At 50.4% G+C, this 26,867-nt stretch overlaps 1 protein-coding gene across 2 annotated transcripts in view; it reads right to left on the bottom strand.

Annotated features, from left to right (window-relative positions):
- SHROOM2 (shroom family member 2) overlaps positions 1 to 26,867 on the bottom strand; it is a 133,390-nt gene that overhangs the window by 65,274 nt on the left and 41,249 nt on the right. For both annotated transcript variants that reach the window (XM_082717127.1, XM_082717126.1), the window contains exon 2: positions 4,436 to 4,587. In XM_082717127.1, coding sequence (XP_082573253.1) covers positions 4,436 to 4,587 — 152 coding nt within the window. The remainder of the gene's footprint in view (positions 1 to 4,435; positions 4,588 to 26,867) is intronic.

A 26,867-nucleotide genomic window follows, 5' to 3' on the forward strand; every position in this document is an offset into this window, starting at 1 on the left:
CGGCGGCTGCCCGCGGACGGGCAAAGAGGAGAATGGTGGGGTTTAGGCACAGATTTAATTTGAGAGAAGAATACGTGTTACCCATTTCAGAGAAATTATTTTTATTATTTTTAAGATTTTATTTATTTGACAGAGACTCAGTGAAAGAGGGAACACAAGCAGGGGGAGTGGGAGAAGGAGAGGCAGATTCCCCACTGAGCAGCGAGCCTGATGGGGGGTCTCGATCCCAGGACCCTGGGATCATGACCTGAGCTGAAGGCAGATGCTGAACGACTGAGCCACCCAGGTGCCCCAGAGAAATTATTTTTAAAAGTACATTGAGGCCTCTGTAATAAGGAAAATCTAGAAACTTAGTGTGAGGTTTCACACTTACTTTGCACCTGCAGGATTTTATAGCAGTAATTCACCATGTACTGGGTGAGAGCTGCAGGCCCTAATATTAACTAATTAACCGGGTTAGAAAATTTCATTCATGTTTCTCAACAAAGCACCATTTTGCACTTTTTTCTATTAGGCAAATGTAATATGCACATAGAGTATTAAAAATTAATCCAGGGGCGCGTGGGTGGCTCAGTCAGTTAAGCACCTGCCTTCGGCTCAGGTCATGATCCCAGGGTCCTGGGATCGAGCCCCACACTGGGCTCCTTACTCTGCGGGGAGTCTGCTTTTCTCTCTCCTTTTGCCGCTGCTCCCCCTGCTTGTGTTCCTTTTCTCGTTGTGTCTGTCAAATAAATATATAAAATCTTAAAAATAAACAAACACCATTTCACACTTTTTTCTACTAAGCAAAAGTAATACCCACGTAGAGAATTACAAATGAATCCAGGGACGCTTGTGGGGCTCAGTCGGTTAAGCATCTGCCTCCAGCTCAGGGTCCTGGGATGGTGACCTCAATAGGGCTCCATTGCTCAGTGGGGAGTCTGCTTCTCCCTTTTCCTCTGCTTGCCCTTCTCACTCATACTCTCTCTCAAATAAATAAAGTCTTTTAAAAAATCCAAAGATGGGGTGCCTGGGTGGCTCAGTGGGTTAAAGCCTCTGCCTTCAGCTCAGGTCATGATCTCAGGGTCCTGGGATCGAGCCCTGCATCGGGCTCTCTGCTCGGCAGGGAGCCTGCTTCCTCCCTCTCTCTCTGCCTGCCTCTCTGCCTACTTGTGATCTCTGTCTGTCAAATAAATAAATAAAATCTTTAAAAAAAAAAAATCCAAAATTATTTTTAAAAATTCCACAATAACCTGTTTTCAAACTGATACAGTGCTTTGTGTCAAATACATTTAAAAAACCCAACATAAATAAAAGTAAGTTTGCAAAAAAATAAAAGTGAACACAGTGCTTGGTTTGCTTTTATATCTTGTTATATGCATATTGTTTAAACCATGAATTCCCATCTAAACCAGATAATTATTCTGTGCAGCCCTGATTTAAAGAAAACTGGATATGGGCACCTGGGGGGCTCAGTCAGTTCAGCATCTGCCTCTGGCTCAGGTCATGACCTCGGGTCAGGGTCCTGACACTGAACCCTACGCCCTGCTCAGTGGTTAGTCTGCTTCTGCCTCTGCTCCTCTCCCCTCTCGTGCTGCCTTTCTCAAATAAATGAATAGGAGCCTGGGTGGCTCAGTTGTTGAAGTGTCTGCCTTCGGCTCAGGTCGTGATTCCAGCGTCCTGGGATCAAGTCCCACACATGGGGCTCCCTGCTCAGTGGGGGGCCTGCTTCTCCCTCTGTGATCTCTCTCACTGTTGCTCCCTCACAAATAAATAAATTAAATCTTAAAAAAAAAAAAAAAAAAAAGAACTAAATAAATGAAGAATAAAAACTTAGCCTGAGAGACTACTGTAGCCGGCACGCAAACACCCACCCTTTCCAGGGTCATTCTTTTTGTCTTGATCACAGAGTAATACATAAATGCCCTTTGGGGCTTGGCCTGGAACAGAACACGATGCCACATCTGACGGTTTTCTGGGGACCAGACCTCCTGCTGACTTCTAGGAACATAGGCACACAGAACCCCAAAGGCTCCTCCTCTTTAAAAATGCAACAAGCTCAATGGTTGTTATTGTTATAGAAGTAATATGCTACTTTAAGTTACACTTAAAAAAATGTTTAAGATGCTAAGTTTTATGCTATACATATCGTACCACAATATTTAAAAAAAAAATTAAAACTGTAGGAACGGGCAGCGCCTGGGTGGCTCAGGCAGCTCCGAGGCGGACTGTTGACTTCTGTCTGAGGTCATGGTCGCAGGGTCCTGGGATCGAGCCCCGTATGGGGCTCTCCATTCGGCAGGGAGTCTTGTTCGGGATTCTTTCTCATGCTCTGCCGCGCACCCCACCCTCATTTGCTCTAAGAAATATGTAAATCTTTTAAAAACACCTAGAGGAATAGGACACACACGGTTCTCTGACTGCTTGTATGCACTGCGCGCAGCTGGACCCTGTGGGGCACCTTCCGTGTCAGCAAATGCTGATGGCACTCGGAATAGTAGCATTTTACACAGCGGATGGTCTCCCATTCACGTAATTTCCCTTTGCTGAGTATCTGGGATCCCAGAAACGAACACTGTGCGTCCAAGATACGCCTTCTGAAACACGCTGCGAAAGCCCCCACCAGAAAGCCTGTCTAATCCGCATTCTAACAGGCAGTATATCAGGTCTGTGCTTGGTCCCCGCAATCTCACCATCTCACAGGCCTGGCTACTCTACTCTCTGCCTGCTCGACAGTCAAGTAAAGCTGCAGATTTGCAGGGGAGACAACGGACAGGAACCCCAGGCATCCTAAGGGCCGGTGAGGAGGCCCAGAGATCGTGGATAGCGCCAAGCTCACCTCTGTGGACCAAGCTTCCGCTCCCACCGTCGTCCCTGCGCTGTCTCCCCAGTGTGCCTCAAGAACACACACCCTGCCTTAGTAAGGTCACTAACACGACCCCAGACGAGTCACTTACAACATGACAGCATCTCTCCTCTACCTCATCCTCTCCAAACGGCTCCCAAACTGCTCCCTTATTTTTCTGACTTACAAAGAAGACAGCCTGTACCACTTAGAAATGAGATCGCAAATTCAGTGTGGCAACGGATTAAGAGTTTTGTTTTTTCTTCCTTGTTTTTGAGCCTCCTCCTTCGATATGGTTTGAGTCCCCCCCCCCCCAAAAAAAAAAAAAAAAAAAGTAAAGTCCTTTGGGAACAGGGCTTCAAGTCGGTATTAAAAACTGAAGTAAATGCCTGAGTCCATTTAGTTTTGAAAAAATTTATAGGCAAGAGGCGCCTGGATGGCTCAGTCGGTTAAGTGTCTGCCTTTGGCTTAGGTCATGATCCCGGGATCCCAGGATCGAGTCCTGTGCCAGGCTCCCTGCTCTGTAGGAGCCTGGTTCTCCTTCTCCCTCTGCCTGCCGCTCCCTCTTGTGCACGCTCTCTCTCTCTGTCAAATAAATAAGTAAATCTTAAAAAAATATATTTACAGCCAAGCTTAGAAAGACTGCACTAATTCTGCTAAAATTAAAAAAATAAAAAATGAATAAGGGGAGGGTGCAGGGGGGCATGCAAACACTGTACTAGGAATTAGCCAACTCAGAAAATGCAAGATGAGGAAATAATTCTTTATGAAGACCACCAATCCCAAGTTACGGGGGTCCAGGAGTCCTGCTGGAGCTCCCATGTCTGAAAGCATCACGTTCCTAATTCAGCTTTTCCACCCTCTTTTTTATTTTTTTAAGAAAGATTATCAAGTTTTTCTTTTTTTAAGACTTTATTTGACAAAGAGAGACACAGCGAGAGAGAGAGGGAACACAAGCAGAGGGAATGGGAGAAGGAGAAGCAGGCCTCCCGCTGAGCAGGCAGCCTGACGTAGGGCTCGAACCCAGGACCCTGGGATCATGACCTGAGCCAAAGGCAGATGCTTAACAACTGAGCCACCCAGGCGCCCCGCTTTTCCACCCTCTTCAAGTCCTGCAGACTTCTCTCGCATGGAACAGGCAGCTTGTTCACCCCCAAGACCTCAGCCCAGCGCTGGAAACTCCCTCTGTGAGCAGTCAGGCTTTATTTTAGCATAAAAAAAGAAAACGCAGCAGCCTGCCACCTTGTGGAAACGACAGGAACAACACTTCGTCTGGAACACAGGCGTAGTGCACTGCTGCTCTACTTCTTTTTAGAAGAAAAGATCAAAGCCTTCAAAATTCACTTCATAAATCAGATGAACAATCCCTAAGAATACAAGAAGGCATATTTTGAGATTCTGACGCTGGATTCATCCTTGGCCAAGAGATGTAATTCTATGTGTACACACAGACACACATACCACACACACACACACACACACACACACACACACACGCAATCAAGCCCAAGCTGGGACTGCGTGTGGGGATACAGACCGGCCATACGGGCTGCATAGGCTGTATCTTCACCCACTTCTGTCTGTAAAGACGGCATGAGGCGCGGGTCTTACCTTTTCACTACGAGCTTCAGGGTTTTGTGGGAGCCCTTCACCAGGCAAATCGCCTCCTGTCTAAAGCCCGAGAGATCGATGTCGTTGATGCCGACGATCTCGTCCCCCGCCAGCAGCTTGTCCACCGCCGCCGCTTTACTTCCTTCTTCAATCTGCGGCAGAGAAACACGTCTCGTGAGCTTCCAAATGTGCAAACCCAGTGCTCAGAACTCAGCCAGAAACGACGCAGAGGCGATGCGGGGGGCCCACAGGATCGATGATGGGCTTTGGGATCAGCTCGGACCCCTCCTGGGCCCTGATGCTGCACTGATTCCTACCTGGGGAAGAAGGGACACACCCCTCACCCGGGGCTACCATTCGCAGGGGGACGGGAAAGAGCCCTCGTGCTCAGGAACACTCACAGCCTGGAACCGCAGACCCAGAGACACAGGTTCGGCCCCTGGATCTCTTCTATCCAAGCAGAAAGGGTGGATTGTTTTCATTACTTATTATTTCTCGTACATTAATCCCACACCTAGATTTCTGTAACTGCTTGAGAAAGAACTGAAAAACCACAAAGCTCCCCCATATAAATATACAAGTAAACTTAGTATATTCAGAGAACTGTGCAAGCACCGTGTCCCATTTTAGAACACTTCCCTATGCCTAGAAGAAACCTGGCAGCCGTGGGCAGTCACTTCCTGAGCCCTTTTGGCCCTGGCACCCACCAACTTACTACCTTTCTCTATGCATGTGCCTGTACAGACAACTCATATAAAAAGAGTCCTACAGGGCGCCTGGGTGGCTCAGTCGGTTAAGCGTCAGCCTTCGGCTCAGGTCAAAAGTCCTGGGATCGAGTCCTGTGTGGTTCTCTGACTCTGCAGCGAGTCTGCTTCTCCCTCTGATCCACCCTCCTTGCCCCTCATGCTGGCTCACTGTCTCTTGCAGAAGTAAATTAAATAATAAAAAAGACTCCCCCCACACGTGGTATTTGTGCCTGGCTTCTTTCACTCAACAGAGAGCATCAGGGCTCATCCACGTGCTAGCAGCGGTCAGGACTTGACTCCTTTCTGTGGCTGAACGACAGACATCCCTTCCCACGGATTGCCACGTCTGACTTATCTGTTCGTCAGCAGCTGGACACTGCAGTTTTTCCTTTCTGGCTGTTATGCTGCTGCGAACAGGGTGCTCGAGCTTCTGGGTGAGCATGTGTCGTCACTTCCCGTGGTCTACATGCAGGAATGAAGCCGCTGGCTCCTAGGGCGCGCGTGGCGAGCTCTGCAGGAGCGGTCAGGCCGTCCGCCTGCATCCAAACGTTCCAATTCCTCCACGTCCCTGCTAACACGTAGCCATCGACTACAGTCCTCATGAGATCATTTCACGCTCTGCATGACTCCGTGCTAAACACGTATGCATGAACATGTAGTGACTCACGCAAAGCTTCAAGGTTGCCCATTTGAGAACTTTAATCCTGAGAAATCAGAATTTTCCTTTTTTTTCAAAGATTTCGTTTATTTATTTGATAGAGAGAATGAGCACAAGCAGGGGGAGAAACAGGCAGAAGAAGAGGGAGAAGCAGGCTTCCCGCTGAGCAGAGAGCCTGATGTGGGGCTCGATCCCAGGACCATGGGACCATGACCTGAGCCAAAGGCAGACACGTAACCACTGAGCCACCCAGGCACTCCAACCCTGGCTTTTCCTATACAGTAATCATCAACTCAGCAACAACAAACCCAGCCCGCTTTCTGTTCTAGCACTTAGCCAACTAGGGCCCATGAGCTAAACCCAGCCAGTTGCCTTTTTTTTCCCCCCAGTAAATAAAATTTTACTGGAATACCACCACACCCACTTGTTTATCTACTGTGACAGGACAGAATTGAGTGTTTTGGCCCACAAAGCCTAAAGTATTTACTACTTGGCTTGTTAAAAAAAAGAGAGAGAAGTTTGCCAACCCCGGTTTTAGACCAAAAAACTATTCTCTTTACAAACTGCTATGAAAACTAGTGAAGACAGTTCACGGTTACGAGCCTATCTGTGTACAGCCCAACAGCTCACTGGTCGACTGCTGGCCACACCTAAGCTACGACTTACTTCCACAGCCCTCCGCACCTTCTGGAGCAGTGCGTTTCCCCTGTGCGGCTGAACCGCCGGGTACTGTGACCGACAATGCCTCATTTCTGCAAGTGCACGGCATTTTCCTAAAACCTCTACCTGGATGCAAGGACAGCCGAACTCTTCGGTTCACCAAGCAATTATTCGTTGCAAGTCAACACCATAAACAAAATTAAATGGCTACTGTTCACCGAATGGACTGCTTCGGATTTTTGTTAATAACTGGTTTCAAGAGTCTAGACAATTTTATCCCAAGGTAGTAACAGACAGATTATAAGGAAGTTGCCACCCACCCAAGATTACAGCCCCGGCTGTGTACGGGCAAGGCGCAGGTTACACGCAGTGGAGAGCCTGGGTTTTGACACGTCCCCTGGGAGACGCCAAGGGGCCATCCAGGTGGAGGGTGCAGTGAACAGCTGGGGGTAGGAGGAGGGCTCCCAGGGACAGGGACAGGTGGTGCATACATGGAGAGACCCCCAGCAGAAGGTATTTAAGGACGGGAGGGGTGGGGAGACTGAAGGACATTGCTTAGACAGAGAAAGAACCACGGACAGAGAACCACATGGCAGGAAACCTGAGTAATTAGAACTTTGGCAGAAAAGGGGCCAGGTCACAGGGCAGGAGATACAGGAGGAAGAGTGAACGTCCCAGGAGCCACTGCCACCAGCACCACCAGAGTCCTAGTCGGGGGGACCCCTCGGGGGCGCTTACCAGCAGGGGCCCCTACCTGGAACAGCAGCACCAGTCTCCCACACTGGGACCTGCGGGCTCAGACTCTGCCCAAGTAGTGCCTAGATCCCTTGCATCTCTACCACCCTGCCTGCCAAGCACCAGGCATGGGACGGGCAAGGGAAAATCTAGAATATAAAGAGAACACACTCGGAGAGTAACTTGGGTCTGTAGGTACTAACTGGTGCCTAAACACTAGCAGTTAAATGCTTTGGTGGGCTGAATGCAAAAAGGCCATCACGTGGGTGAGTTCAGACTTGGTATTTATTCTTCTACTAACGATCTAGAGAGTAAGTCCTCTGTACAAGCAACGGGGCTACATGGGGTGGGGGGGGGAGGGGTGTCTTGCAAGATGGGAGTTCCTGCCTCCAAGACCTTTCTAGGCTTCAGACACCAACACTTCCCAAACTGTATTGTGCAGACCCATCTCCCAGGGTTTAAAATGCAGATCGGATTCAGCGGGTCCAGGGTAGAGGCTGAGCTTTTGCAATTTTTAAAAATTTTTTATTTGAGAGAAAGAGAGAGCATGCAGGGGGGGGGGGGGGTTGGGGGTTGGGAGCAGGCTTTTCACTGAGCAGAGAACCTGATGTAAGGCTGGATCCCAGGACGCTGAGATCATGACCTGAGCCAAAGGCAGATATTTCACCCACCGAGCCGCGCAGGCATCATGGCCTGTATTTTGAGTGGTTTTCAGAAATGCACATTTACAATGTACAATCCATTCTGATTTCTCAGGACACAATTTTGTTTTTCCCCTTTAACACTTACGCACTCCAAGTGGAAACCACTGAAAGGTCCATGAGGAAATGAATGCATAATGAAAATGCGGTCCAGCCACACGAGGGAATGTTGGTGGGCCTTAAAAAGGAAGGACGGCCCGACACGCGCTACCACACGGATGGGCCTTGAGGACGTAACGCGCCGTGAGATACGCCACCACAGAAAGACAGGCACTGTGTGAGCCCGCTCAGGGGGACCCAGAAGAGGCCAGTTCACAGAGACAACACACAGGACAAAGGTCCGCAGGGGCTGGGGCACTGGGAGTCATGGTTTTGCAGGAAGATGAAAAAAGTCCTGATGTTCGTTAAGGGTCGCCCTATGCCAATGTCAACATCACGGAGTCACACGCTTGCAAGTGGTGGAAACGGTTAAGTTTCGTGTTCCGTACTCTTAGCATCATCACACCCTCCTGAGTCTCTAACAAGAAAAGGACTCTGGCCCGCTGGAGTAGCAACCCTAAGTGCCCTCTCTACAGGAACTGCCTCCGAATCCGAGTGTTACGAGAAAGTCTGGAGGCAAAACCACTCTGATGAACGCCCTGCAGGGTCCGAGGAGGGACAGGTACCAGGGTCTGGCTCAGCTACCATGGGGTGGGTTTCTTGGTCACACCCCCACTAACCCTCCTAGGAACCAGTTCCGTGAGACCCTCTGTAGCACGGTCGTCTCTGGGGGCTTCGCCAAGAAGATCTTGTGACTTCTTGTCTGTAAATGAAGACTGCGTTGCAAAGCACCCTTCTGCCTCGTCCTGACCACGCTCCACACCCACACTTCCCAGAAAAAACAGGTCTGGGTTGGGCACATAGAGCTGCTGGGTTTTTAGCTCCTGGCCGGCTTCTTTGCCAAGAGAAAAGTTTCTCTTTGGTATTGACTGTGCTTACCGGGGAAGCAGCTATAAGACAAAGAGCAGCCGTGAAAGCTTCCATTCTGTACTCCCCCCCCACCCCGCGAAACAGTTATTAGATAGGATCCATTAGGCTTGAACTTGGTGAACAATAAACCAGACGTCTGTGCTCGCCACGGAGTAGAAGGACGCCGCCTGTCTGCATTTTACAGCAAACCACACTCGCGACACGTCTGCAGAACATGGGGGCCACCACAGGGCCACTGTGGCCGGCAGCAGTCAGGCAAAGTCCCTGAGGTCCCTGGGTTCACCTCGGAAGAGCCCTGCACAAAGGGGCAGGCAAGCAGAGACAAACCCTTCCATGCCCACGATGCACGCCCATGTGCCACGCTCTTCACACATCCAGCACGGAAGCCCCAAGTGCCCATGGCAGGCCACACAGGCCGCACCCTGAGTTACCGACCGGCATTCCAGATGGAGGATGCGGAGGGGGGGGGGGCGCCTGTGGTCCCTGGGGAGGCTTTCAAAAATGAATATATGCGCGCACACGGTCTGGAACTAAAATCCAACTGAACGAGTGGCAAGGTGATGATGAGAGTGCGGCGGGGTCAAACTGGCGGGGATCCGGCCATGACAAGGCATGAAGTGCGAACTCCTGCTGCCCCCCCACCCCCACCCCCGTGGACCTCATGCAAAGTGTAAGGAGCTAGCGGCGGAAGATCACATACTGCGTGCTCTCATTCACGTGAATTAGCTGAAGTGTCTGTAATACGCAAATCCACAGAGACAGGTGGGGGACCTGTGGCTACCGGGGGCTGGAAGGAGGGGGACTTCTGTGGGGGGCGGGGATGACATAAGGGTCCAGGGCATGTTCTAAGGGGGATGGAGGTGTTCTAGAATGGAGGGCGGTGATGGCTGCCCCACTTTGAGAATACAGTAAGAATCACCTGCATTCACGGCATACTTTGTATACAATGTTTTTATCAGTTGTATACTTTGAAGGGTGAAGGGTACGCTATGTGAGTTTGATCTCACGAGAGCCATCCTATATATTTTCAAGTGAGCTGAGGCTCCCGCTCTTGTTACGGGGGCAGGGGCCGGACTGGGGAATCGATCCGCACTTGTTCTAAGGGATTCGAGATGAAACGTGCGAGAGACCCACAATGTGCAGAACGTCTCATTGTTCTCACGGCACTGTTCTGGCTGGAAGCGGCAGGGAGAGAAAGAGCTACCGAGAGTCTTCTTGGAACAAAGTTTCTGGACCTGGGGGAAGGGGCGTCACAGATGATCATGAGCGAAGGCCCACGAAGGCAAAAAAGAGTCTAGTCCGGTAGGGGACTGAGGGCGCCTCACCCACGGCAGCGGGAATGCGAGGGGCATTCTGCCTTGGGGAAGGAAATGAGGTTTCACGCATCAGAAGGGCCCTGGACACGGCTTGAAAGGAGGAGCATGGGCGGGGGAGCACATTCCCCGGTGAGGTCTCGACGTGGAGACAGGGTCAGAGGCAGGAAGCCTAGGCGCAACCAAGGAACGTCAGCCTGGCAGGGTGTGAGGCTTTCACGAGGGAGTGTTTGACGATAAGGGCAGAAGGGGGAAGATTAGGAACTTGACCTTGAAACAACCTGGACAATATCCTGTAGGCAGTGGCGGCCCAGAGAAGGCAGGGACATGGAAACAGGGAAGTAACATTATTCAAGCCAATTCTTCTGGAAGATTAATCCTGCAGGCAGACGCAGGATGAATTTCTCTTGCCCAAGAACAAAACGGCAAGGAAGAAGATCCTTTTTTTTTTTTTTTTAAAGATTTTATTTATTTGACAGAGAGTTCACAGGTAGGCAGAGAGGCAGGCAGACAGAGAGGGAGAAATAGGCTCTCCACTGAGCAGAAAGGCTGATGGAGGGCTCGATCCCAGGACCCTGAGACCATGACCTGAGCTGAAGGCAGAGGCTTAATCCACTACTCAGCCACCCAGGTGCCCCAATGAAGATCCTTGACTCCCTCTTGGCTGATGGAAACAAGGACTCACAACAACACAGGGCAGAGAACAAGTGTGAGCAAGGACTCCAGAATCCGTGAGGCCTCACCGTGTGGTCAGACATGACGCCACCCACCAAAACAAAGAGGCCAGTGGTGCCGAGGTGTTGAGCTCCAATGAGTCAGAAAATCACAATGACCAGAGATCAAAATGAAAGAAGAAGGGCACTGAGTCCAATATCCTATTTCAAAGGCCATGAATCACACCTGCGATTTTATCAGTTCTCTCTCAAGAATGCTTCACCGTCCAGACAATAGGCCCTCCACGACAAAGCAAGGCTTTTTCGTTAGACAGGAAAATCCCCTGAAATTATGCTTCAGTTTGCTTAATTTGAATATTTTACTCATTCTCCTCGAGCCCGGTTGCTGCAGAAAGGAAAGCTGACTCACCCAGGGGAAGTATCACGTTGTGAAATAATCTGAGTGTGTATCTATCGTAACAGAGAAGCCCACTGAAAACTGGAAACTTCCACCGAGATGTGTGAAGACTTTCACAGGTAATCATTACCGGCCCCTGCGGCGGGAGGAGCCCCGCCAGCCAGGCAACCCAGCGTCCAGAAGGCTCTCTCTCTCCAGCATCTCGGCACCTGACTGTCACCCTCTCCACCGCCCAAGATGATGTGCAACAGAAAGGTCAACTCAGGCGGACGGGCGGGGAGGGAGGCTCAGAGGAGATCCACAAGTTGCCGGCTACAACCTGCTCCCGCAGAACAGGGAATGAAGCGAAAAGTCTTCAAAGAAGAAAGTACCAACACGAGGGAAAACAGGCAGAGGGGCTAACCCAGAAACTAAAGATCTGCCTGCAGAAAACAGAGAAACTAAAGCTTGTGCAGAGTCCGGCCTGCAGAGAAGTAGAGTCGGAGGAAGACCCGTCTAAGATCCTACTCATGCTGTGTCTTACCGGCGGGGCCTGTCTCCCAGTACAATGCATAAGATTTTATTCCTATTTCGGAAATGTAAGCTTTTTAGTAGCTCTAGGAATATTTCTCTTTAAGATTTATTTATTTGGGGGGCGCCTGGGTGGCTCAGTGGGTTAAGCCGCTGCCTTCGGCTCAGGTCATGATCTCAGGGTCCTGGGATCGAGTCCCGCATCGGGCTCTCTGCTCAGCAGGGAGCCTGCTTCCCTCTCTCTCTCTCTCTGCCTGCCTCTCCGACTACTTGTGATTTCTCTCTGTCAAATAAATAAATAAAATCTTAAAAAAAAAAAAAAAAGATTTATTTATTTGGGAAATGGAGAGAGAACGGGGGCCCGTGCAAGCAGGGGAAGGGGCAGAGGGAGAGAATGTCAAGCAGGCTCCATGCGGAGCACAGACCCCCTACATGGGGCTCAAGCTCACGACCCTGAGATCATGACCTGGGCCGAAACCAAGAGTCAGGCGCTCAACCAACGGAAGCACCGAGGTGCCCCAGCAGCTCTACCAATACTTTCAAGGAGGGAATCCCATCTCGTCCAAGTTAGGTGTAAGTGTTAAGAGATAAACTCATTTGCTGGTTATTTTCTGGTACAACCAGACAAGAGCGGGGTACTGAATTCCGGGAGGCTCTGGCTGTCTGGGGGGGTCAGTGTGACATTCCACAGGTGGGGCCGGTACAAAGCACACGACATGGCAATTTGGAGTCACGGTGGAATACTTAACACTTCCTGAACACTGGAAGTTCCCGCTATATTCCCTGCCTAAACAAAACCATTCCCTGATCCTGGCTCTCCCGGTCCCTGAGCACGTGGGTCCCGTTTCCCTACACACTCTGTCACCGTGCCTTGAAAACCTGGCAATCCGAACATGTGTTCAGGACAGTCAATGGTGAACTGCGAGCGAGCGTGATCCGTGATTGAGCACACTGTCCACATGGAACACTGGCAGTTGATATCTGCTCAAAGAAAACTTGCCTCCACATTTTAAGCTGGAAAGTCGCCGGAATAACAGTTTAGGAAAGAACCATGGAGGACATCTTCATCTTTTGAGATCTGTGGTATCTGTGTTAAAAACCATACAAAATGAAATGTCCGCGTACAGATCATCAAAACCACCAACAGAATCCCACAGTGGTGACAGGAAAAAATCTTTTCCTCCATAGAGGAGAACCCAAATTGGAAAGCCAGAGAAAAGATAAAACAATGCCCCTCCAAAAGTAACCAAATAAACCACAACCCGCCTCACAGGCTTCCGATGGTAGATAAGCAGGCTGGTGTTTAGTCCTAGGCTTTTAGGAACACGAGGGAGGGTCTGCTCTGAAGATGTGCTTCTGGGACAGGAATGCTCATCCCGCGAGGCCCTGCCACAGAGAAAGGCCGATGTGGCCCAGACAGAGGGACCATGGCAACTAAACGGACAGAGCCAGGCCGATGAGACGCAGGGAAGAAGAGAGGACTAGGTGACGGGCCCGTGTGCCAAGGGGGCGCACGGCCAACACAGATGTCAAGGGAAAGTCCATCAGAGGAGGAGGACGAGATCTGGAGGCTGCATGTAGCAGCCCGAGGTCTAGACAGAAAAAGGGAGGAGCGCTCAGGGGGGCATGGAGCAGGGAGAGGGTTTGCACCCGGCAGACCAGCTGGACGGGGAACCGGAGAAGCCTTCCTTCTGAGCCAAGCTCCAGTGCCCGCCTGGGGCAGGGTAAGGCCGAGGTACAGGCCTCTTTCAGACGGGGCAAAGGTCTAGGGCATGAGGCTGGCGTCTGATCACGGCCGCATCACTGCACTGTAGGGGACACAGCCTGTCTGTGAAAGGGGCAGAGTCTGCAAGGCAACATGCAGGGAGCATGTGCCACTGTGCGGCAGGGAGGGGACAAGCCAGGAGGAAAGAGAAGGCTTTGTTGGCGACTGTTCCAACAGTGCGGGCCACTGGCCCACGTGCTGCTTTGGGTCCAGACCTGCCCTTCACCGCCCCGTGTGTGGACACTGCGGCGGGACCCTGCAAACCTTCCCGCTCTGCAGGCCGGCTCCCCCATGAGGGCCCGGAGGAGGACAGGCCTGCTTTCCGCTTGGGCCACTCCCGAGGGGGCCCAGCTGCACGGTGGCTTCCTCGCAAGTTCCAGCGGCCAGCCTCCCAGGGGCGGTGGCAGCATCCCAAGTGCCGTCCCAGGAGGCATGGCCTTGGCATGTCGCCGCCTGGCCGGCTCCGTGGGGCTCTGTGGGGCTCCGTGCCTGTCCCCAGTCCCCACGGTCGGCGGGGAGGGGTGTGCAGCTTCCTGAGCTCCTCCTTCCCCAGTCCTGTGGGTAAGGTCTGCTCCGGGTAAGGTCTGCTCCCTGCAGCACCTGCTGGGCCTTCTTTAAGGTTACCTTCACCCGGGACAGGAAGCTGTGACCACCAGGGAACCGGAGGACTTCTCCGTCACCCGTTAATCACCTTCCACCCTGGGGACAAACAAAAAACCATGGCCACACCATCAGGCACCTTTGGCCCTGGGGGCCCGCAAACCACGCGGAATAGAGCCCCACGGTAATAGCGTTCAAGGGCTCGCGGGCTCCACTTGGCCCAGCCAACACGATGACGTAGACACACAGTGGGGCCGCCGTCTGGCCGGGGTGCCAAACCCCGCTTCAGAGGAAGCGTTTCCTGCTCAAGTTACTGCACGGTCTGTCTCCAAACCTGACCTTGACCGGGATGAATTCCGGGTGGTCAGTGTAGTAACACACGCCCGGGGCCGAGCACCAAAATGATACTGTGGGGGGGGGGGGCAGGGAAAGCTTCAAAGACGTGAGGGCTGAGGGGCACCTGGCCAGCTCCGTGGGTGGAGCGTACGACTCTGGATCTCAGGGTTGTGAGTTCGAGCTCCACGCTGGGTAGAGAGTGGACTTAAACATAAAATCTTACAAAAACAAACAAACAAAAAAAGAGGAGGTGTGAGACTAGTATGAGTCTTGCCTCCACGACTTAACTACCCGACTTAGAGAAAGTCACTTATTTTTGTCTGTTTTGTCACCTAAAAAAATTTTTTTTTCAAAATATTTTGTAAGCTCTAGAGTGTTATACAAGCATATTCACAAACAGTTTCACTTCTAATTTGTTGGTGTACATGGTGGGACGAGCTGGCTAGGCTTCTGGACTCTCAAGTTCAGGGACAAAGGATCCTCTTCTTGGCTTTCATGTGAGGAAGCAAAGCTGAAGCGGTTGGGAGAGTGTTTCATCTACAGTGCTCCACGCTAGTTATGGGGGTGGAATTGTTTCTAAGTCCTTTGATAAGGCCGTTTGGGGGGGAAAAATCCCAAAGTTCAGTTCACCTAGATGTTACCGTTTCCTTTAAACTCAAAGTTTCCTTTCCTCTCTGTTTAGCTATTAAAGCATTACAGAACACTTCTGAAGTAGACAAAGTTGGAATCATAAGTGGGGTGTTTTACAAAAACTTAGCCTAAGTGGATCAGGCAGAAACCAGGCCACAGTTCCCCCATTTAAAAAAAAGCCTTATTTTAGTAGCCATTAAATGCTCAGGGTAAGACCAAAACGCCTCCAGAAACGACTCGTGCTTTAAATGCTGCAGATCTGTCATGAAGCTAAGGGAGAGAAAGGAACACGGATATCCCCAGGTGGCCCTTCGAACAGACAGTAAGTCCAAGTCGGCTGTGTTTGTCGCGAAGGCATCAGTCATGGGTCCTCCTGGTTGAAACAGGAACCACGTTTTCTAGAATCTCTATCTGAGCCGCGCCCCATTCCCCTCTGCCCCCCGACCCCCGCAACCACCACTCTTTCTTTCTTCGACGACTCGGATTATTCCAGACACTAGTGTAAGTGTGACCATGCGGTGTCTGTCATCTTGTCTACTCACAGGACTTCGGGTCCACCTGTGTTACAGCGCGGGACACTCAGCGGCCTTCCCTCCTCAATGCCGTCATATGCCTGCGTTGCCTTCTGTCCACACTCCCGTCTCTCAGTGCACGCTCGGCTGCTTCCAGCTCCGGCAACCCCGGCAGACCGGGTGGGTGTTCGACCCCATGTGGCCACCCACACAGCAGGCTGCACCACCGGAAGCTCAGCCATGCGTCCGTGCGGCACCCAGAGACCCACAGAAGGATGTCCATACCTGCGCCGTCGGTGACAGTGCAAACCCGGGACGACCCAGGTGTCCAGAACGTAAAATCCGGGACAACCAAACGGTCTTGTCACACTGTCTCCGCCTTAGCACTGCCAACCTTTGGGGCTGGAATACTCCCTGCCTGGGGGGCCGTGTTGGGCACAGAACGTTTATCAGAGACATCCCTGATCCCCTCGTTCGAGATACCAGTAGCATCTGGCACCCCAAACTGTCATACCTAAAAATGTCTCCAGATATGACTCCATGTCCGGTAGGGGACCAAAAAAACCAATCCTTTTTGCAGAAAGGATGAAGTATCCCAGAAGACCATTACCGCTCTCACTCAAAGTGAGCCCCTCCCAAATCTCAATTCAGCGCCCTGCCACGTGAAACGCATTGGGCACGGCAAGAAGCAAGAAGTGGGCAGCCCCACACAGAGAGGTCTCTGTGGTCACTGGCAGCCCCGCAGGAGGCCCGTCAGGCCGGACGGAACCGCCGTGTCCAATAAGCCCATCATCACCATGCAAAACAGGCCTTGTTGTTCTGGGTGCCACAAGTCCCACCCCGACATCACACACTCGCCACTAAGAAGCCTTTGTTCTTTCTCCCTGAAGAAAACAGTCCTTCTTGTCCACAGGCTGTGTTGGCCAGGTCCCCTGCAATTCACACCCCCAACCCCGCCAGCGACACGGACACACGCTGCCTGGCTCGATCCCGCACAAGGCCCCGATCTCCTCTAGCCCTGGACCACATGCCCTCCTCACAGCCTCCTGACTGTCCTGGGTGTGTCGCTGAGGGCCGCCCCGGACCCTGTTGATGGTCCCCAGTGTAGGCGCCTGGCTTGGCAGCAGGACCAGCACGTCTGCGAGGACATGGCCCAGACGGATCTGCGCTCCTTCCCTAGTCCGGTGTCTGTTCCAAGGCCGCCGGCAACCTTGCTGGGAAGGGTGAGCAGGGAGAAGATGTTCCCTGAAGATCGCAAGGTTTTTGCCTAAGGCCCTGACCTTGTCCTAGGGTCACGGGAAGAGATGTCCACATCACAGTCCTGGTCTTTCCAGGGGCGCTTGGAACAACAGCATGGCAGGCAGGCTCCCCCTCACCAAGCTGCTCGGGCTCTCACCCTGCTCCCAGCGCGGCTGAAAACTGACGGCGGGAGCCCGGCCCGTCCACCTGCAGACATGGCTGGAATGACTGCGTTTTGCACTTTTCAAAGCAGAAAAGCCATCTGAAAGGGCTGATAGGCAATCACGAAACAGGAAAAGGAACTTCTGGACACGAGAACAAAGTGTCCCCGCTTTTCAGAGCACACGGCTGTTTATTTTTCACGGACGTGCCCAGCCTAGTGTGGTTTCAAAGACGCAGCGCTTGCTGCTGCAGATAAGGCCGCGCTGAGCCCTGCGAGAGGGGCTGCCCAAACACAGCTCACCTTTCCTTTGGGGACACCCCAAGTTCCCCGCAAGCCTTCGTCTCTTTCCTGGGAAATGACCGATGACCTCAATCAACACAAGGGCTTTCTTTTAGAAGCCCCGAGGAATGGGATGGCTGCTCTAACACGAAACCCCACAGAGCTCCGAGAGCCCTCCCGCCCTAGGAGGACACCATGGGGGACGGCCGTCCGCACTGCAGCAGGGGGCTCGCCCCAGCGGCCAGCACCTTGATCTCTGACTTCTGGCCTCCAGAACTGTGAGGAGTAACTTCTCGGATAAGCTGCTCGGCCTGCACTATCTTTGTTACAGCAGCCCAGAAAACCCCAGACAGACATCAGAGGCGCAGGCCAGGGCTCAGTGCAGCAGGGCTGGGGGTCGGGAGTACTCTGCTGCACCACGCGGGAACTCTGCACACTCGACCCTTTGCCCAAGACTCTGCTGGTGTGCCCACCTGCAGGCCGTCTGTCAGCCTCCGTCAACTCCCAAGTCCGGCAGGCCTGACTGCGTCCTTCGGGGTGATGGCCCCCCCACACTGCTTGCCTTCCGGAGCCCTCCCCACAGTCGGAATTGCCCCAGGAGCGGACAGCCACAATTCCCTGCAGGGACAGAGGGGATGGGAACAGGGGACAGCGGGAGGCTGCAGCAGGGGGCAGAAACATCTGGTATCCCCGGGGCGCTGCAGCTGCTGGGCAAGCGGCAGAGAAGGACCCAGAGAGTCCCCGCCAGGGCCCTGGAGGCAGACAGCCGGGCCGGGACACAGCATGCAGGACAGCAGACTCAATGGCCTCGGTTGCCCGCTCCTGTCCAGTGCCCGGGGCAAAGTCCTTAGAAAACCAGAACAATTCATCCAGCAGACACGGATGCTTTCAAATGAGCCAGAATTCTTTATAAATCCGGATCATTTATCTTTCTTGTAATTTGAAAATCAACATACAGAATACTTCTAAAAAGCAAAAAAAAAAAAAAATTTTTAATTACAAAAGCAAACAAGGTATGGAGGAGCATAATTTATTATGTCTGAGAAACAGGCTAAAAAAACCTATAATGTCTTGCTTATTAAGACATACTGCATCTGCACCCCCCGCCCCAATCTAGGAGGAATGGGGAATCATTACATTTCTCCTCAATAAGGCTTGTATCCCTTGCTGGCAAAGAAAAATGGTATAAAGCACTGTAACAGAAACAAGACAGATCAACACAAAAACCCTTGGAGCAGAAGAGGGGCTGGTACGTCTAAAATCTGATTGTTCAAACGCAATGGGACTACACGAAAGCAGGTTTTCCTGACACTACACACATTCCTCACCTCATCAGTAATATTATTTCTCCACAGTAAACTGAAGTCAGACTCAAACCCAAATAGCCAAATGATTATCTAACTTGGAACTCTTCTCGGTCACGAAAAAGAACAACACTGAAGGTTTAAGCTACTCTGACGGTGAGGGCACAAAAAAAAATCAGAAACGCTTTGCTGACTTTTTCCAACAGCCAACTTGTAGAGGCTCAATCTTCGATCCTTAATGTTATTTATTTCTCCCGAGCTCATTCACAGCTTTGTGGGGAGAAAGGGGAAACATTCTTAGGTCTCAAGAAAAAAAAAAGAGTCAAAGTAAAAGGACTTCATTTCCCTAACACAGCAGAGCCGCGGCCCAATGCCAAGCCAGGCAAATTCAAAGATTTGTGCTGTGGTTTGGGGGCTTGCAACCTTTTCCCAGATCTCAGACCTGGCTTAGTAGCCCACCTCCTCTTTTTCTCAGGTTAAAGATGGAATTATTCACCAGTTAACTACAAACATGGATTTACTTTTATGTGCTTAGTTTACGATAGGCAGACGTGTGCAGACGCAAGGCGCAGGCGTGCCGAGAACCCCACCACACCCCTGGGGTTGTGCACGTTGCGGGTGGCCTGGCTTAATTTTGTCTTTCATGCTTTATCCAGTCCTGTAAGGACAAAATTAGATGTATAATGTATATTTGTCTGTTAGGACTAATATAGGACTACTTGGGATTGTTAAATCACTATTCAAAAAAGTAGGGAGACAACTGTCTCCCATGACAGACTATAAAGAGATTCTATCCAAGGGCTTGGAAAATAAGTCAGCACAGATAACAGCAACAGATTCCAAATACAGCTAAAATACCCAACACAACCGGCAAAGGTTCTCTTCACTGCGTGTGACATTCAGAACAGAAGAAAGAAGTGCGTTTTTTTCCTGTTTACAAAAGAGTGAAGACATTCTATAATTAAGATTTTTAAAAAGCCAGATTTGAAACGTAAGTGACAAAAGAAAAAGCAAACAGTGTTCCTGGTCTCTTCATTTAAAGAAAGGTCCTTGAGGGGCGCCTGACTGACTCAGTCTGTGCAGCGTGTGACTCTTGATCTCAGGGTTGTTGGCTCGAGTCCTACAAAAGCTTACTTCAAAAAAAGGGAAAAATCTTTAAAAAAAAGAAAAAGGAGAAAAAGAAGAGTCCTTGAATAGCTCTGTATCATGTACAACATTCTTTGACAAGAAATGTGGTAAAATTATTGGTGCCAATCAAAATCACCGAGGAGGAATTTATAGTAAGACCGGAACCCCGTGTTCCTATTCATCCTGATTCTTCTCAATTCAGTATAATCTGACTTTCCATAGTATGACCCCAATTTAAGAATGGCCATCCCGGGGGTTCTGGCGGACTCAGTTGGTGGAGTGTGCAACTCCTGATCTCGGGGTTGTGAGTTCGAGCCCCACACTGGGTGTAGAGATTAGTTAAAAATAATACCTTTAAATAAAATAAATAAATAGGAACGCAAATGGCCTTGCCTCCGTGCTTCGAGTTCCTTCCTCACTCTTCCCCTGCTTGGTTCTTGCAGAACACAAACTGCTCATCTCCCGGCTTCTACTTCCACTCCTAAAAACAAGGAGGACCTGGGCGGCTCAGTATTAAGCCTCTGCCTTCGGCTCAGGTCGTGATCCCAGGGTTCTGGGATCAAGTCCTGCAACGGGCTCTCTGCTCAGCAGGGAGCCTGCTTCTCTCTCCTTCTGCTGCTCCCCCTGCTTGTGTGCATACTCTCTCTCTCTGACAAATAAGCAAATTAATTAATTAACAAAAGAAAGAAACAATTGCAGGGAAGGCCAGGCAAGTTTGCCCTCTCTCCAGCTGTCTAGAAAAGCACACCAAAGGCCACAAAGAGAGGTGTCCACTCATTAGGAGTGGGAGGAATGAGTGGGCACCTTTATACAGAGAGAAACTCAGAAGAGAGAAAAGCCCCTGTCTGGTGCTTCGGGAAGCTCGCACCCTGCTCTGGCCTCGGCAGAGACTGGGTCTGGAGGTGGGCTGCAGCCCCAACCACCCCTCAAGGAGGAGAACCCTCTCCCCTCAGAGATCAGAGACTCAAAAGGGGAATGCACAGCAGCCTGACGTAGGACTCAGCAGCCTTCCAAACTGGCAAAGCAATGTGAGATTATGGTGGGGGATATGCTTTAGCATGGCACAGGTCCTACCTGAAATGGAATGAAGGCACGTCCCCTCCGCCCCAGCTCTAATTTAAATACGATTACTGCTACTAAAGCTACCCCTTATACCTATTCCTCACAACAGAGTTCCAGGAAGCCACTGCAGACAAAAGGTGAACCTGTTCAGTCTGAGGTTTTCTTTTCTTTTTTCTTTTTTTTAAAGATTTATTTGACAGACAGAGATCACAAGTAGGCAGAGAGGTAGGCAGTGACAGAGGGGAAGCAGGCTTCCCGCCCAGCAGAGAGCCTGATGCGGGGCTCGATCCCAGGACCCTGGGATCATGACCTGAGCCGAAGGCAGAGGCTTTAACCCACTGAGCCAACCAGGTGCCCCTGAGGTTTTCTTAAATAAAAACAAACATTTAAATACACCTACCATGCAAGCATTAGGTGAATTCCTAACACCTATCATCAGGTGTTTTACTACAGTATATCTGACCTAAAGTGTCGGCAACATCCAAGATTCAAAAGCACAACCGAAACCAACGACAACGTGGACACAGCCGGGCAGGGAAGAAGACCACGTGAAGACAGAGCCGGAGACTGGAACGCTGCGACCACAAGCCAAGGAACACCACGGGTTGCCTGGAACCACCGGAAGCTGGAAAGAAGCAAGGAAGGATCGTTCCCAGACCCTTGCGGACACTTGCTTTCTACCAACCAGCTTCCAGAACTGTGAGACAGTAAATTTAAGCGGCCAGTATGCAGTCCTGGGTTATGACAGCCCCGGGGAACTTTTGCATCGATTTTTCCGCAAGGACAAGGCTGTGATGAAAATGGACACAGGACCTTCTGGCACAGCGACTAAGGGTTCCAGGATAAGACCAGGTTCTGAGCAAGGGCTTTCCAAGGACCCCGCAACAGCGCCCCTACTGGCCACCTGCGTTCCGGAGACCCGGCAGGAGGAAGGCTACACCCTGCCCCACCGTGGCATAAGGGACCTCCCCTGACCCAACCAAGGACAGGCTGGGGGGCTCCCTTATAAGCGCACCCAAGAGACAATCACATGAAGATAGGATTTTTTTCTCTCTCTCTCTTTTTTAAGGGGTTTACTTATCCATTTGATAGAGACACAGAGCACACAGGCAGTGGGAAAGGCAGAGAGAGAGGGAGAAGCAAGGTTCCTGCTGAGCCAGCCAGGAGCCCGACTTGGGGCTCGATCCCAGGATCTGGAGATCACAACCGGAGCCGAAGGCAGGCGCGCAACCATCTGGGCCACCCAGGCGTCCCAGTTTTCTTTTTCTCTTAAAGGAAATCATCTACAAAGCCCAAGAGGTACATTCTCAAACCTTTAAAGATGCTTTCTGGATTGTTTTATATTGTATGCCGGGGGGGGGGGGCGGGGGAGGAGGGACAGGAAGGGTGCAGGGTAATGCAGACACAGAGGACTACATCACCCATTGTTTAAAACTCACAGGCTGGGTGCCAGGGACTGAAGAAAGAGCTTAAATGTCCAGCTTTCCCCAGAGATACAAACACACACTTGGATCAAACCAGTGCTCTTTTCTGGGCCTTTGTTTCCTTACGCATCAAAATCAGCAACTCCAACCTGAGTATATTTCTTTCCGCTTTCCAATCTGGAAACTCCGGTTCTACAATCATTCTTGCAGTGGGGTCTAATTCAACAGTTCGTGAGGGTTTGTGCATTACCAAGGGGTGAACTGTGCTCCCAGGGGAGAATGGAGGTAACAGAAAGCAACCCTTTGACAGACCCAGTTCAAAGAGAAACTCAAGGTGGTGGTAGTAAAAAGTAAGCCTCAGATGTTATGAAAAGCCAGCAAGAAGTGAGACAGATCCTTACAGGACAATTGCGCCAGGGGTTGGGGCAACGGAAGGGAATATGTTTGGTACCACCTGAGCTGCCAAGGCACGGTGTGTGTGTGTGGGGTCCTTCTTAAAAGCAGAACGTGGGGGGTGTATGGGGGGGCTCTGGTCATGATCCCAGGGTCCTGAGATGGAGTCCCTCATCAGACTCCCTGCTCAGCGGGAAGTCTGCTTCTCCCTCTCCCACTTCCCCTGCTTGTGCTCACTCTCTCTCATGCTTTCTCTATCATAAATAAATAAAATCTTAAAAAAAAAAAAAAAAAAGAAAGGGGCGCCTGGGTGGCTCAGTGGGTTAAAGCCTCTGCCTTCGGCTCAGGTCATGATCCCAGAGTCCTGGGATAGAGCCCCACATCGGGCTCTCTGCTCAGCAGGGAGCCTGCTTCCTCCTCTCTCTCTGCCTGCCTTTCTGCCTACTTCTGATCTCTGTCAAATAAATAAGTAAAATCTTAAAAAAAAAAAAAAAGAAAGAAAGAAACAATTAGAGCGTGGAAAACCGTGCTGTTAACTGAATACTGCAATCAGTCATCTTTAGTGGAATGTGTTGTCGGGACCTAACGCTGGGTTTTTGCAGACTGCCACAAAGCCTTTTCATGGACACTAACCTCCCGAAAGCTCTGAATGGCCCAGCCAGCTGACAGTCATGCCCTGCCTTCCCACAGATGTCTGTCTGCATGAGAGACTGCCTTTACTGAGCGGGCCTTTTCTACTGGGCCGTAACTCTTGAAAGCAGCAGAAAGAGGAAGCGACAGGTTTCTTCTCTAATTCAGTGAACGCCTGTTAATTCACAACCAGAAGTTTAAGGAATCAAACACACTCTAAGTCACTTGGGGAACGTCCTCCGTTCTAACTCCAGGCTGAACAGTCAATAATTAATAGAGAGTTTCTACAGAGTAAGATTTTCAGCTTTTTATCCTTATAAAGGCAGGACAGAGCAGAAGCTAAAAGCATACACTGTAAGCAAAAAGTGAAAGCAGCAGTGTGGACAGGGCACACTGAAATTCTGTACCTTTCCCCATTTCTTTCTTTTTTTTAAAAAAAGATTTTATTTATTTATTTGACAGACAGAGATCAAAAGTAAGCAGAAAGGCAGGCAGAGAGAGAGGGGGAAGCAGGCTCCCCGCTGAGCAGAGAGCCCGATGCAGGGCTCAGTCCCAGGACCCTGAGATCTTGACCTGAGCCGAAGGCAGAGGCTTTAACCCACTGAGCCACCCAGGTGTCCCTACCTTTCCCCATTTCTACACACGCACCTGAATGACAGCACTGTCTCCACAGAGACACTGCAGGAAGTTCCGTCCGCATGCCCGGGCAAGGAGCTCAAACATCGAAGCGGCGGGCACGGTGCTGCTGGTTCTGAGCCCCGGACTGCGGGACGGCCAGTAAGCACAAGAGGCACGGATCTGACCAGGTAACCCTGCGCTCCCCATCACTCCGGGCTCCCACAGAGATACTCCGGCTCTTGATAGCAAAGTGGCATCTATTTCAAGGATCTAGGGAATTACGGAAACCCCAGGACTGAGAACGGCCCCAAAAGGTTCCAGAGAGCAAAGAGGAGAGCAGGAAAGCAGGAAGCCAGCAGTGGCCTCAGGGCAGACACCTACTGGTCAGGATGTAATGTGTGAACATGTACTATGTACATGAACAGATACGAACGATGTATGCAAAGGAGCAGGGACTACTCCTCGCAATGTGGTGAACTCTTGATACCCTGGACGAATCTCCAGAGACTTAAGTTCAGTGAAAACTGCCAGTCCTGAGGGTATAGACTGGAGGACTGCATCTAGGTACTATTCTTTTTTTTTTTTTTAAGATTTTATTTATTTATTTGACAGAAATCACAAGTAGGCAGAGAGAGAGAGAGAGGAGAAAGAAGGTTCCCCGCTGAGCAGAGAGCCCGATGCGGGCCTTGATCCCAGGACCCTGGGATCATGACCTGAGCTGAAGGCAGCGGCTTAACCCACTGAGCCACCCAGGTGCCCTCTAGGTACTATTCTTAAAATACAGCTGTAGAAGGGTGGGATGGGGCTGGAGTGAAACTGGCATGGATCCTCACGGTGAAGGAAGGGTGCTGGATCTTGACCACCCGCAACAATATCCCGGCTGAGATGCTGCTACTAGAGTTTTGCAAGATGTAACGACCAAGGGAACCTCGATCTTTTCACATTGGCAACTGAATCTACAGTTATTGCATTAAGTGCTTAATTTGGGGTAGGGGGAGACTGGCAAAGACATCACGAGGCTACCAGGCTTCAACCAGGGGCCAGTAAGCAAAGAGATTTCGTTGACCCATAGATGGTCATGGTGACAAGTAGGGGGTCCTCCTGACAAAGCCTAACAATGGGGAGATTTTTATAAGGAAATGGGGGTGCCGTGAGGAAGGGGTAATGTGAGCCACAAAACCCAACAGCACCGACATCCACTGCGCACTTTGGAGGAGATGAGGACTCTCTGTAGCTGAAAAGCAGGTGAGTAACTCACTGTATGACCTGAAGCTACTTTTATGATATTGCCGGGGTACCTGGGTGGCTCAGTCGGTTAAGTGTCTGCCTTTGGCTCAGGTCATCATCTAGGGTCCTGGGGTCAACCCCCCATCAGGCTCCCTGCTCAGCGTGGAGTCTGCATCTCTTTCTCCCTCTCCCCACTTGTGTTCTCTCTCCCCCTTGCTTGTTCTGTCTCAAATAACTAAAATCTTATTAAAAAAAAAGTATTTCCAAAAAGACTACCAAAGTTCCAGAAACATCATTTATTGTCACAGACACTCAGGAGGCTGTCAGCAAGTCACCCATAGAAAAAATTAACCAAAAGTTACAGAGATCAAAGAAACCCCAGGGGCCAGGGGTCTATAGCACACTGCCCACAGCCCCCTTCTCTCATTGTAACAGTGTTAGGTTTCAACAGCATTAAAGGCACTCAGTTTTTATAATAAAGTACATTTTCCAAATTAATTGACAGCTGCACACTAGTATCAATAATAGTTTATCAATGTGAATATGTCTCATTCAATGAAACACAAGACCCTGGGATTTAGATGTGGTGTCCCTCTGAGCTTAATAAGAGGTCTTCTTAGTAACATTATATACATGTGCATACACACACACACACACACACACACACACAGTTTTTTTTTTTAAAGTAGGCTCCAATGCAGAGCGTGAACTCAGGATCCGGAAATCCAGACCTGAGCCGAGATGAAGAGCCGGACCCTGAACTGACTGAGCTACCCAGGTGCCCGTTTAGTAAGAGATTTTTAACTACATGCTCATTCGAGTACCTATTGGGCAGTTTCTAAAGGAACAGGCCTTTGAAGTTGACAAAAGTAGTCCTGCCTTATTTTGGGTTGACTGCTAGTAGGACTCGTGAACAGATGATCAAAAGGCTGAAGTAATGACATATTGCTGGAGTTCGGGACAATTATGAAATGGTCACGTGATAAATCCAAATCAGACCCAACTCCCTTCCCTCGAAGTCTTCATGTAGTACACGGCCTAGTACAGAGCCTAGCTAATGGTAAGCACTCAGATACTTTCTGGACCAAAAGAAAAAAAAAAAAAAAAGATGCATGAAAATAAGACCTGCCTTTCTCCTACAATCTATTCCTTCTCTCACCATGCCCCACATCTCCCACAATTCATTTCTTCTGCCACCATCCTTGACATTCCCCATAAACCATCTCTTCTCCTACAATCCATTCCCCTTCCCACAATCCCCTGCCTCTCTCACAGTCTATTCCTCCAGCCGCCATGTCTCCCATCTCCCATAAACCATTTCTTCTCCCACCATGCCCATATCTCCCACAATTCATTTCTTCTGCCACCATCCTTGACATTCCCCATAAACCATCTCTTCTCCCATCATTCTTCACTTCTCCCACAATCCATTCCCCTTCCCACAATCCCCTGCCTCTCTGTCTATTCCTTCAGCCGCCATGTCTCCCATCTCCCATAAACCATTTCTTCTCCCACCATGCCCCACAACTCCCACAATCCTCTACTTTTCCCACCATGCTTGAGGTATCCCATAAGTCATTGCTTCTCTCACCTTTCCTCAGTTCTCCCACAGTTGGGGCAAAAAAAAAAAAAAAAATGCATGAAAATAAAGCAACACTTGTATAATGAGTGCTCCCTTGTCATTTACCCTCACCTTATTAAAAAACCAATGAGCAATGCCATGTATGAAGCATTCATAAATGTTTGGAAAATCTTTTTT

The sequence above is a fragment of the Mustela nivalis genome, assembly GCF_964662115.1.
Source record: "Mustela nivalis genome assembly, chromosome: X".
NCBI lineage: Eukaryota > Metazoa > Chordata > Mammalia > Carnivora > Mustelidae > Mustela > Mustela nivalis.